Here is a 13776-nt window from a genome sequence, read left to right as displayed (position 1 = left end):
TATTTGCTGTACTAATATTCTTGATATGAAACTTGACCTGACATACTGTGGAAGCAAATAGTGAATTGGCTATCAAAGTCAAATGCTATATTCTACATCCCACTTTGATACAAATAGAGATTTAAAATTTTTTTTTAAGAATGTGTGTTAATACAGCATTAACACACATTCTTTAAAAAATTAAAATCCATGTTTGTATCAGATATTAAATCTTAAGTACTCTTCCACACCCTGTTGCAATTTGTGGGATGTCATTTCAATCGTTCACTCTCTCAGTTCTCAACAATCCTCCTATTTTTTTTTTTCCTAACAAACTAGGAACACACAGAGAGCTACTGATATTGCTGGGTGACTAAATAAGTCATTGCTGTATGTTTGGAGGGGGGCTTATTTTGTGTGTGTTTTTACTATTGTCATCATAAAACTAAGAAAATCTATGTTTACAAAGGAAACCAATGAAGCTTTTAAAGTACATGCACACACATTATACGTGTTACACACACACCCCTACATATGGGATGGTGATCTCTAGGAGATATTTCTAAATCAGGTGAACCCAGAGAACCATGTGATAAGTTGCATTTATCATGTACCTTTTAACATCTCATCTGAGTTCTGGACATAAAGCTCACTACTGAGGCTATGTTTAATATTCCAAACCTAGGAACAGCTTTCAAACAAACAGTCATTGTGACACTCCTTTGGGGTACCCAAGGTTGGGAGGCACCTCACTACCACCTGCTCTTAGCATGAGAAGCCATGTCTGTACCTTTTGAGGGTCAGCTCTCTATCTCCACTGGCCATGGGCAACACAGGTCATCCCCTTTAGGCCTTGCAGGCCCTGATGTCACTGTACACGTTAGCAACAGGCACACTCTGATAGCTGAGTCCTCCAAGCATCCTCCTGGAGTGTCCAGTTCCTGTTCCACTGGACACTTGTAGTATTCACAGATCTGCTACTTCCACAGAAACAATACACCCCAACTTACTGCTTCCATCTCAGATCACTGCTCTGCTCAGCCCACAGCACTTACACTTGTTCTCACTATAAACATATCTAAGTTTATTTAACATTTAAATAGTAGCAAATATATAAAATAAAATCATAACATATTTTCTAAAGCCTAGATTAATTAACAAGATACTCTCCTGTCTTGTAGAGTATTGCTCACCCAAAATCCTTGCAGTGCTTTATAGCCAGACACTTTTCATGAGATAAGCAAACTGCCAGCTTACCTCCTAGGTGAAAGACTGTGTGCATTCCCCTGCACCCCAAAGGTACACCAGAACAATACTTGGTCTTTATTCATAAACAGCACATCTTCCTGCTGTTTATTTCATCCTGTAAATTTCCTCTTGTCAATTTTGCAGTCCTTTATTCCACCCTTGATTCATTATGCAAATAGGCATACAGTGAGAGGCATACCCTACACAAAAAAAACAGACTGGGAGATAGGCATCTGCTACCTCCTGCCTGAAGGGAACATCTCCAAGCAGTATCATCTCCTGGTGACCTGCCTTACTCTCAGACCTTAAGAACATAATTTTCAGTATATACACACACACACACCCCTCCTCACATATTACTGTGCATACATTTCACAATGATTAGGACAACCAGTGGGCTTCTGGCTCTTGGTAGAGACGTCACCCACTGGTGAACTATTATGCAAATATCTGGCCCAGAAGATCCCTATAAAAGTCTATGCATTCCCTGTGCCCTCTGCCCATTGGCACTAAGAGGTCTTTGGGTCACAACCAGAAAACTGTGGAATTTCATTTTTAGTTACATGAACCTAAGGGCCAGGATGGGAAATAATCATTCTTGGATGAGTGATGGCTTTAAGATCTGATCTCTAATGAAAATTTTACCCCACTGAGAAAGCTAGGAATCTTTCTTCCTACTCGTATGACACGTGTAGTTTCTAGCCCTGCTAGATCATGAGATATATGGGACCTTAAAATCACAATATAAGTGGATTGAAAAATCTATTTTATGCAATTTTACAGTTTCTAAAATGTATTAGTTAATTTTCTTCTCCCTCAGAAATCTGTACAGCTACGTGTGGTAACTAATGTGCCTATATTTATTGGGGAAGGGATAAGGAAAGCCATATCCCAATCCACTATAAAATGTCCTAAACCACTTTCTGTAGCATATACAGAATATTGGCTGGTATGTTACAATATAAAGATTTTATGTATCATGATTGCACAGCTGACCTACACTGAACTATAGCGCTCACTCATGGCATCCCAAATTCACACTTATAAAATCTTCATATCACAACACAGCATCACGTATCCTAATTTGAATTGTAAGTTGGTCTCAAAGTGGCAGTTAATATATGCTTTTTTTTAACATAATAAATTGTCATTGTTGCCTATTGATCCCAATTCAGCCAGAGCTGGTTAAAAGTTCTGAGAAATCTTGCTGGATTAGGGAATTATTTTTTCAGTTTTATATGGGCTCCAACAATTCTACTGAATTTAACAAATTAGTGAGAGTGGAAGGGCAACTCTCACCAATGCCACTGTGGGATTCATGCATGTAAACTCTACCTGCATTCACCAGTGGAGGTGCTCAAAAAATTGCATGCCCAAATGATTGTGGTGCACAGCTTCATACGCACAAAACACAGGCCATATTTTAAAAGATTGCACCTCTATACTTAGGTTATTGATTAATGAGGGAAGATCCTGAATATTGTGACAAATCCAAGGCTCCTCATGGAGTCAGGATTGCTGCTATGCCTAACATGACTATTCAGAATGTTCACCCTTGTCTCTAAAACCCATTAAAATCAATGGGCTTTGGAACAGGCTTGAACATACAGGCTGAGCACTTGAAGAGAGAGAGAGCGCACCTCCAGTGATACATTACACTCTAGCCAGTACAATAACCCTGTTAATGTTTTCTCAATATATGTTATCATTTTTATTTCCCATGCACAGTACAAAAGTTGTGTTTTATTATGAAAAACAAAATATCAGTAATAGAAAAGGCAAAACCTAATATTAAAATACTAGAAGTTGGGCTTAAACAAAGTAAATTCCAATTTGAGCCTGCCACTCCTTCCTTAACTCACTGCATAACCTGAGCAAATAAATGATCTTGGATTACAAAAAACACTTTCTAATGTGGATGTTTTTGTATCTGCACAGAAGAGAGAACTCACCAATCAGCATATCCCTTCATGGCTGAATGCAGCATTACGGGACCTTCCTTCAGTCCCCTCCTTCCAATGACCATTGGGGTCCTGTGGTGGTCTGGTTCTTCTAGGGACTCAGCCCCAGAGCCAAGTTACCTACATCTTCACCCCTTCTGGTGTATCATTATCCCAAATAAACTGTGTTCTTCACAGTACTAGTCATCAATTTGAAATATTCCAGCCCTCCTGGGCTCCTCTTTAGTCCCACTCTTCTCAGAATCAAGGGTTTCTGGGCTTCTGCCCAGTATCTCTCAGCAGAACTTAAACTCCCCAAATAAAACAAGCTTAGGCCACTGCTTTTCATGCCACCACCCCCCGGGCTTGTACTTTCAGTCTCTCTGGTTCTCCCCAGTTCCTTATTCCTCTTCCAGAATGCCAACCCAAAGGGCAACCTCCCAGGGGCCTTCCACCTGTTTCTGTGCTCACCACCAGGCTGGCTTTATTGCTGTAACTTCCCCCTAGTTCCTTTCACTTAGATAGGAAACTCAAACCCCTTCTTCTCATGGGTCTCTCCTCCCACTCTGAGCTCCTTCCTTTACCTCCTCCCCAGCTGGGTTTGATAAGAAATTGAGTCTGACACAGTTTCCAGGTGTAAGCAGGTGGGCTAATTGGTCTCTCAGGCTTGTGTTAACCTTTCACTTACCCATGTGTCGTCTATAGAAATAATGCCGTAAGGCATGGCAATACAGCCTTTGTTTCCACTTCCTGGTTAAAAGAAATGTCCTAATCTGGAGATAAGGTTGGAGTGACATTTTTCCTCTTTTTGCTGTATCGATCTGCTTCTTTTAGGAAAGTCCATCAGGGTTTTTTTTGCCACACAATTAATATGCACACAGCCTCAGTTTACTTCAAAGACAGCTGCATCTGTGCATCAAAGGGCAAAATTTTGAATTCAGTAGCCCATGAGCCCAGTTTTCCTGGAACCACCCCAGTTTTCCCAGAACCTTATTTCTGGGCACCCAAAATGAGCATAGACAATATTAAAGCTGTTCTTTTGCTCAAAATGAATGTTAACAGCACTTATTCAGTGTTCTATGATATATTCATTCAAAACACTGAGACTACATCTACATTTATGGTGGTGTATAGAGTACAGTCATGCACATTCAGTTAGCAGTGTAGATGGTGAAGCACTGATTAGGTGAGCAGAGTAGTCTAGAGTGCCCTACAAGCCTGAGCCCTAGGTCAGTGGTTCTCAACCAGGGTCCACAAGCCTTTTCAGGGGGTCTATAGGGCCCCGCTGCTGAAACCTGGTGCCCTGAGGGCCCCCCACAGGGCAGACATGTGGAGCAGCGCGGGGTTTCAGCCCCAAGTCCTGTGAGGCTGAAACTGGGAGCAGCGTGGGGCAGAAACCCCGAGCTCTCCCCATCCCCCTGCCAGCTGCATCTGAGACCGGGCAGGTCTGAAACCCTGAGCTCCCTCCTGCTGCGGCCAGGAGCAGCATGGGGCTGAAACCCTGAGTTCTCCCTGCCAGCTGCCACCACGAGCGGGGCGGGGCTGAAACCACGATGCAGGCAGAAACCTTGAGCCCATGGGCAAAGTTGAGGGGGCACAAAGGTGTTGCCCCCCAAACTGCAGCGCCTTACCCAGAGTGGGGCAGTTCCGGGGGAAGCTCCACTCCTCCCCCTCCTCCTCTCCCCCAGCCAGGTCCTAGGCGGGAAGCCGGAGCCAGGCAGCTTCTCTGGCTAGCAGTGCCACGGAGTGGGCAGCTGTGGCATTCCCCATCTGGTGCTGGTGCCCGCCTGGGTTGTGGTTGCTTCTCAGCTCCCAGCCCCCTTTGGCTGCTCACGCAGCCAGTCAGAGCTGCCCGGGTGGCCCAGCAGAGCCCTGGGGGAGCAGCCACCAGCACACAGCCCCAGATAGGTGGGTGGCTTGCTAAGGTGAGTTGGGGGTGGAGGTGGCATTCCCTCCCTGGACCCAACTGTGCAGAGCTGGCCAGAACCCCGCCAACCCTTGCCCCCACCGAAAAAACTGAAGTCAAACTACATCTATGCCCAAGGGTTCTCACCCTGGCCTGGAGCTCTGAGTCCCCCCATCCCCCGCTGGGCCCTGGAGTTGTTCTAGCATGTTGAGGGAGTCCTCAGAAAGAAAAAAAGTTGAGAACCCCTGCCCTACAGTATATATTCCTACACAGCTCTCTACGTTGCCGGAACTGTGCCTTCAGTTTAGTGTCCCACTGTCTGAGTCTTTTCCCACTGCAGTAAAAGGCTCCGGCAGTGGGGAGACAGTACACAAGTAGCTACACGCCACAGGCAGGCAGGCTGTGTTTCCACTAGGGTGACCAGATGTCTCGACTTTGTAGGGACAGTCCCGATATTTGGGGCTTTTTCTTATATAGGCTCCTCTTACCCCCTCACCCCCTGTCCTGATTTCTCACACTTCCTATCCGGTCAGCCTAGTTTACACTTACGTGTAGCTACACACAGCAAAGAAAGGCTGCAGCAGCATGGAAAGGCTCCTGCAGGTCTCCACTGCTGAAGTCTCTCCCTGTGGCATGTAGCTACACATCACAGTGACAAGTGTGGACGCAGCCTGCCTCCCTGTGGCACGTAGCTACATGTGTAGTGTCTATAGTCTACATGCACCTGTAACTGTAGAATAGCCTATGTTGCAGGAAAAATTCTCCCCTCTAGTAAACATGCACATGTCTGTTGAGTCAGTAACAGAGACTAGCAAAACCAGTACTTTTTTAAAAAAGTGTACTTTCGCATGAGTATTTTGCAACCTTTCAAAAAAATTTTACCATGATAGTGTCTCAGTTTATTGTTTTGAAAAATACAATCACCATAAGCATACACTAGGGCAATATTTACTGTAGATGAGGCACAGTATTAGCTAGAGCAATGCTGCAGAAAGCTACTGCACTGTTTGTTTAGAAAAGAACTATAATCACATCTTCCTACCATTGTCTCTACTAGATTTGTATGCAGATCTTTACCTGGATTTATTATGGGCTGTTTTACGACAGCATATTCTTCTCTGTTATGGTTATTGTGCTTAGGAACAGGATTCTAGTCCAAACCTGCTTAATTTAATTTTAATTGTTGCCAGGACACATATTAGTACAATTTGTATTAAAACTGGGTTTGTAGATATCCATAAGCATACTCCACTAACTCTGTCCTACAAGACTTCTGTGCCTTATTAAAGAAAACTGTAAGCAAATATTTATGTAAAATACTTTATAATTTATCTTAAAATATTATGCTAGATTGTGGTAGTCCAAAAGAAGGAGATAAATTCCCAGCAAATCCCTTTTAAATTTTACTGATGACCTAAAATACAGTAACAGTCTTTTCAATTGGATATACAAGATGAATTATTAGCCTGTATATTTCATAAATATGTTCTTCCAGGATGGGTATATTCCACTACAGTGTGTTGTATCAAAGGACTTCAGGGGAATGATAAATCTTATATCTTAAGAATATATGACAAAGCAATGGAAATCTTTTTCTCATATTTTTCAGAGAGAAATGAAAATTTCAAGAAATAGAAGCTGCTACTATACAAAGAAAGAAAAAAAAAAAGCCTCTTCAGGGTTAATATCCTCCATCTGAGATCCATGAACAATTACACAGTTATTTTTCTATATCGAACTTTAAGGTTTGTTAATAATATGCTGCCTTTGCGGGACACAGAGATGCTAATGGTAAGAAGGCTATTTATTCACTATACTGAATAGAGGAGCTACAGAAACAATGGCTTCAAAGGTCTCATGTTTATATGTTCTGACAGTAGTTTGTTGGGCAAGTGCTCTTTGGTATTTAAGTATAACTCGTCCTACTTCTTCCTATACTGGCCACAGACACTTCAATACCATATCGATAGCCAGGAAAAATGTCTCCTTTGGTAATATAAGAACTCGACCTATAAATCCACATTCATTTGATTTCCTTATAAATGAGCCTAATAAGTGTGAGGAAAGCATCCCTTTCCTAGTCATTTTGATCAGCACGACTCACAAAGAATTTGATGCAAGACAAGCAATTCGAGAGACTTGGGGAGACGAAAACAACTTTAAAGGCATTAAAATTGCCACTCTCTTCCTTCTTGGGAAGAATGCAGATCCCGTATTAAATCAGATGGTAGAGCAAGAAAGTCAAATTTTTCACGACATTATCGTTGAGGACTTCATTGACTCTTATCATAACCTTACTCTTAAAACGTTAATGGGTATGAGGTGGGTGGCCACATTTTGTTCAAAAGCAAAGTATGTTATGAAGACAGACAGTGATATTTTTGTAAATATGGATAACCTTATTTATAAACTGCTCAAACCCAATACCAAGCCAAGGAGAAGGTACTTTACTGGTTATGTCATCAATGGAGGACCAATAAGGGATGTCCGCAGTAAATGGTACATGCCCAGAGATTTGTACCCTGACAGCAATTATCCACCATTCTGTTCAGGCACTGGCTACATTTTTTCAGCTGATGTAGCAGAACTGATTTACAAAACCTCCCTCCATACCAGACTTCTTCATCTGGAAGATGTGTACGTGGGACTCTGTCTTCGGAAGCTTGGCATTCACCCTTTCCAAAACAGTGGCTTCAATCACTGGAAGATGGCCTACAGCTTGTGTAGATATCGCAGAGTGATCACAGTGCATCAGATAACTCCAGAAGAAATGCACAGAATTTGGAATGACATGTCAAGCAAGAAGCATCTCAGATGTTAAGATTTTTACAGATGTAAATTTTTTTTTTTATTATTTGGGCAGAAAGGAATCGGATAATTTATAAAAATTAACTTTGAGGAGGGTTTTAATAACTGATTTTGCATTCTTGTCTTGACTCCTGGTTTGCACTCTTCAGACTCTATTCATAAAAGACTTTACGCAACTTAAAGGGGCCAGAGTCAAATCTCAGAGTCATTGCTCCCTATAACAACATTTTAAAAAAAATCAGCTCTTGCACCTGTATGTATAAGAACAGTAGTAGCTAACCAGAGCTGCATAACAATTCATGCCCCTAAATCTGAGATGAAAGTCTGGCCCTAAAAAATGAAGAATCATGTTAACATCTTTATCTCATGCTCACAAGCTATAAGTGTCTTTTTTTAGGGCTCTATTCATAAATATACACACAAATATAAAAAATACTAAGTGTGTGCATTTACAGCTTGAGTGCTATCTTTGCACTGATTTTATACACCTGTATTGGCACGTACATGTTACTGTACAGTATGTGCAGTTTAAAAATCAGTTTATTGCTGGCAGAAAGGCAGAATTTAAACAAGTGTGAATATAACATTGAAAATCAAAATACTGTAGGTCTTAGAAACATTTACCTGCCCAAAGATAAAACACAAGCCCCCAAAAGGTGCATTTATGTAGATTTAATAAAACCACACAATTCCCCCTGACTAAAAGAGCCCTATCTAATATAATCTTAGAATGAAATATAATTTGTGTGTGAAATACAAGACAAAGAAAATGCGTGCAACAAAAACTAAAAATCAGATCAAATGTGTATTCAGGATAAAGGTACTTAACGTACTTTAACATTTTCTTTTTAAAACAAGTGCAGCATATCTCCTTAGTACTACTTAGGACTTGTAGAGATATATATGCACTAACAGCAATACTATTTTGGTACAGTATTATTGGACTAGACAGTATTATCACCAATGGAATTTTCATAAATTATAGTGTCTGCCATAGCAAATATGTAATTTTATTGAATAATGGAAAATATCAGTAAAACAATCCTTTCTTACTGTCTTACTGACTAGAAGCAAGTTTACCATCTCCACATCACTCAGTATATCATTAAAATTAAACACAACATATGGTACTTAAAGCATTTTGCTTTCTTAGAGGTAAATTCTGCTTTTTACTGCAGTGCACCCATTACAGAAAATGTAATTACTCAAGTGTACCAGTGTAGCAGAGAAGAATTTGGACAACACAAAAAAGACTTAGACAATTCCTTCTTGGGCAACAGAAGGAAAGTATAATAGCAGTTATGTGGATCTCTCAAGGGGAGAATAGATCCTCACAGCAAAATCAAGAATATTTAGAAGCAACATGTACATAAGCCAAATTGTAGTCTTTGTTTCATACGTGGAGCTACCAGTGAAGTCATTATTAAACCAAGAAGTCACTGATGCCCAATTCAGGAAAGCATCTCAACTCAGGACAGCTCTTAAGCACACACTTAACTTTAAGTATGAGATTGAAGTCAATGAGGCTCAAGAACATTCTTCAACATTAAGTCCATTCTTAAGTGCTTTCCTGAATCAGGGCCTGGGAGCTAGGCACACAGATTCCAGGGCAGAATTTGGTCTTCAGACTACAAAACATGTGACTACATAATTTAGATTTTCCCCTCTAGGTACAAATACCTTTCCCCTTTAGGATTCCCTTTCCTTCCCTGGCCTCTTCCTACAGCATAACTTCCTTGTGCTTGCTCTTCTCTACTCCTGTCTCAGGCCTGTGCATATAATGAGAGGACAATAGATCTCAGAAGCACATCTCTCCAACCTTTATGGATACTAGTGGAGCGAGATTACTGAAAAACATTTTCTGTTTGAATCATTAACTCAATGTATTTTCACTGCCTTCACACAAGTGTGCTTTCTGTTAATATTCTTGCAAGATGTTCACTGGAACAAATAGATTTAAACAAATAGTATAGAGTATAGTATAGTAGAGAAAGTGAATTTTCACTTAGTAAACATGACAATTCTCACTCACATCTGATAGTAACAGATATGCTCATTCATCCAGGTGACCTAAATGTCCAATCAAAAGTACTCAAATTGTAAATATTTAATATTTACAGTTGGGGATGGTCAAAAAATCCAAAAATAATTTCATAAAAAAATTCAAAATGTTGATCATTTGTTTTGATGTGCTCAGAATGAAACTATTACTCATTCTTTGTAAAATAACCATTTTTTCAAAAATGATTATCTAAAATTTTCGTGTTCTGAAAAGTTATTTTAAGAAAGTGAACATTTTATAATCATTTTGACAACACACGACATATTTTCTTAAAAAATTAAAGCAGCACAGTTTGTTCATAAAAGCAAAATTGACAACTGACATTTTTTCACAAAAGAAAATCATTTTTGAAAAAGGCCATCATTGCATGAAGAGTTGTCTGAAAAAATTTCAGCCAACTGTATTCACAATACAATCCAAGAATTACGTGCTGAAATTATTTTCTGAATAATTTCAGCAAAAAGAATTCAAAAATATTGCTGCATGTTCACAGTTTGCAAACTGAAAGAGGCAAAATTCATCATAAAAGTTATGGCTATGGATTATTCAGCAATCACTGGTGTCCAGTGTTGTGTAAGTGCAGAAGGATAGTTAGTCGATATGTCATTCAGGATATCCATGGGGAAGCAGTATGAAAGTATTGATTCATTGTTTAAGTGAAATCTCTGAAGTAATTTTGCCTTTAATCTTATCTGTTGTTAATATCATGCCATAGGTGTACATAGCACTTTATAAACAAGTGAGTGAGCATTCCTCCAGCAAGGAACTTACATGCTAGTGAAAAATCCTGCTAACCTCATTCACATACCAGTATTATTGATTTCACGGGAACTGCTTGTATAAATCAAGTGAGGAGGATTTGGCCTTTAAACCACACCATGTAGTGCAGTGAATGAAAACAATAGGCATGGAGCTTTACTTCAGAGTTAGAAGTGAAGCTACACAGTAGTTAGCCCAAAAGTTGCCGCTAATTTATAACTACAGTAGCATGTATATCTTTAGATAAAAATCCAGAAATGTTCCTGTGAACAGTGAATTTACTACAATGAAATCAAGATATATCCTTCTCAGCTGCCCTTGATAAAGCTATTCTTGCTTCCTGCCAAACTCAGAACTCTAAGAAAACAAAGTTCAACTGTTTGCACGTATGCATTTTATACACACACACACACACACACACACAGTGAGTTTCATCCTTTCACACACAAGCCCAACTATGTGCCGGTAACTAAATGGAGGGTGAAAGATGGAATTCACTCCCAGCTCATGGGTAAACCACAGATTGCAATGCAGTCTCTCCATGGACACTTACTGTAACTGTTCCAACCAATAAGCTGGAATAGCCTCTGCTGTATCTTCGCATATATGGTGTGGGGGTATTGGGCCCTGGATCCAAAAACTCATGAATCCTGTGACCTTACCTCCAGCCATTCACACTCTGCTGAACCTATTTGGGGGCAGCAGAGAGACCACCCCTCTTTGGCCATGAGGGTCACAGGGCTCCTATTCCCATCATCACAGGGCTTGAGCTTGGAAGGCCTTGAATTTCCTCCTTTATGAGCAAACTGCCTCAGACAGCGTAAAAATTGCTTTAATGATTAGCAAGTACATCTTGCAAATACTATTTCCTGGTGTTTATAAATAAATAGTTTTTCGACCGAAATGTAAATATTCATCATGGAACTCGTACATATTTTGAAGGCATTTTCTTCTATATTCAGCTGTATATATGTAGAGTCTGCTTGCGATGTAATATTCTGTTATGCATGGAGCTGGGTTAGGCATTATGTTTGTCCAGTGCTTCAAGAGCCTTAAGCATGTGTGCCCTAGTTTTTGAATATACGAGACTTTTTTATGTCAGGTGAAATAAAACATGAACTAATTTTCTATTTTTATTAATTTTCTGATACTGTACTTCACTAGCTTTTTACGACCATGATATGGATTTAGTAATGAGATAAGATCAAGTCTAAGTAGTCTCTTGGCCTATCCAAGGTCGTGATCAAGAGTCTTGATGTTTTTGGTCTTTTGGCTTCAAAATGAAAACCTTGTCTGTGTCTCTGGGACCTTGAAGTAAAAATATTATCTATGTTATATTTTCTCATCACTCAAAAAATGGAATATGCAAGCCACATCTGGAAAGGGATATGTATGGTCCTAAAACCGGCACACTGTCCCTCTAACCCAAAAGTATTTGTGTTGGACTGAATAAGGTTAAATAGCAACAAGCAATGTTTGCATTGGGCCTCCTTTAATCAAAACAAATATTTGCATTAAAGGTCATTTTATTTTGTTAAGAACAGGGCAAATGACAATGTAAGAGTGCTGGATTTTAAAATCATTTAAATCAAAATATGAATACAGTCATATTTAGTTTTGATTGAATTGTAGCTGAACAAAGCACATGGTACCAAGAAGCTGGGGGGGAGAGGGGTGCAGGGAAGGGGGAAATGTCTCTTTTGGAGGAATTTTTCACTGTAGCTTTTCCTGTCAGCTGACTTGGGAATACTTCAGTGAGTACTCAAGATTCATTTTCTATCTTTCCTAATATTTAGATTCAGTGCAGATATTGATTCTTTATGGGGATTTTTTTTAAAGCATAGAAGGCAAGGGCAATTTCTAAATGAAGGAAGTAATTAATTAGAAAAGCGTGTTGATAGCAACTGAACTTTAAGTGTATTATTATATATGAATGGCTGTACTTATGTATTTATTTGTCAAAATTGTATATATTGTTTTATCTACTGTAAGTGTCTGTAAAAGTGAATTCTTTCAAAGTATTATTTAGGGTTTTGTGGGGTTTCCAGTCAAGCTGCTAATCAAGATACTATTTTTTGCATAAATGTCAAATTAAAAAAAAATGGAACAAAGAAATGAAAACCTGACAGTATCAACATACAGTTCGTATCTTCACCTCTCTCCTTCTCAACATGTAAACTATTATCAGAAAGCATGATGCTAACGTATAGGTATATCTACCATGAGAAAGAGCATTGTTCTGTAAAAGATGATTTTTTTTAAACATTGGGAAAAATAAACAAAAGGAGAAATTATTGTATTTGTTCATCATTTCTGTATTGATTTCCTCAAGCTAATGTAAACATTATTCAAACGTACAATGGTTTTTTTACCCTGAAGAGTCAATCTTAAAACAAGCCTGACAAGAGCTGGGCTTTTTCAAAGGGGGCTATTCGGTGCCTAGCTCATTTCAGCTCCTTTGACAATCCCAGCTAATGTTGTTAAGCAGTCAGGCTATGCAGATCTGAGCTGAAGAAGGGGTGCAGCCCAACTGCCCCAGGTATACTGCTTCAGCAAGGCACGGCTGCTCCAAGAGCACTATGGTAAAGCACTTCTCTCTTTGGTGCTAGCCAACATTGCTAGCCAGCGAGCGGTGTGAGAGGGGCCATGGCCCTGCTCCTTCCCACAATCATTTGGGTGACTTGAACCCTCAAGATACTAGGAAAGACTACAAATGCCATTGGCCCCTGGATAGAGTGGAAAGAGTGACATTGTACCTTTTACATCAATACAAGAGCCAGCTGCAGTCTAAGAAATCACAATTTTATCCAATTTATGCCAGAGCCAAATACAATCTCAATGAACTTGGAGAAAACGAACCCATACTGAAGCAGCTAGGAATTTGTAATGGAATGTATTGTGTGGCAAATTGCCGGTACTGTTCTCTGGGTCTCGCGCTTTCTCTTCTCTGGGGTAGGTTCAGGGCGATATTGCTTGCCTCTGAACCAGTTCTTAATCACTCTCCTAGTGTCCTTGGAGGAGGGGAGTGGAGAGGGAGGGACCTGGGCCCGCCCTCTACTCCAGGTCCCAACCCA

At 40.0% G+C, this 13776-nt stretch overlaps 1 protein-coding gene across 3 annotated transcripts in view; it reads left to right on the top strand.

Annotated features, from left to right (window-relative positions):
- The window catches only part of B3GALT1 (beta-1,3-galactosyltransferase 1), a 327536-nt gene extending 318642 nt beyond the window's left edge, over positions 1-8894 (top strand). For all 3 annotated transcript variants that reach the window (XM_032770953.2, XM_075070138.1, XM_075070139.1), the window contains one exon: positions 6683-8894. In XM_032770953.2, coding sequence (XP_032626844.1) covers positions 6914-7894 — 981 coding nt within the window. In that variant the 5' untranslated portion in view covers positions 6683-6913 and the 3' untranslated portion in view covers positions 7895-8894. The remainder of the gene's footprint in view (positions 1-6682) is intronic.
- The last annotated feature ends 4882 nt before the right edge of the window (positions 8895-13776 follow it).

The sequence above is a fragment of the Chelonoidis abingdonii genome, chromosome 10 (assembly GCF_003597395.2).
Source record: "Chelonoidis abingdonii isolate Lonesome George chromosome 10, CheloAbing_2.0, whole genome shotgun sequence".
Classification (NCBI taxonomy): domain Eukaryota; kingdom Metazoa; phylum Chordata; order Testudines; family Testudinidae; genus Chelonoidis; species Chelonoidis abingdonii.
Note: the sequence above shows the minus strand (reverse complement) of the source record. Positions and strands in the feature narration are given on the sequence as shown.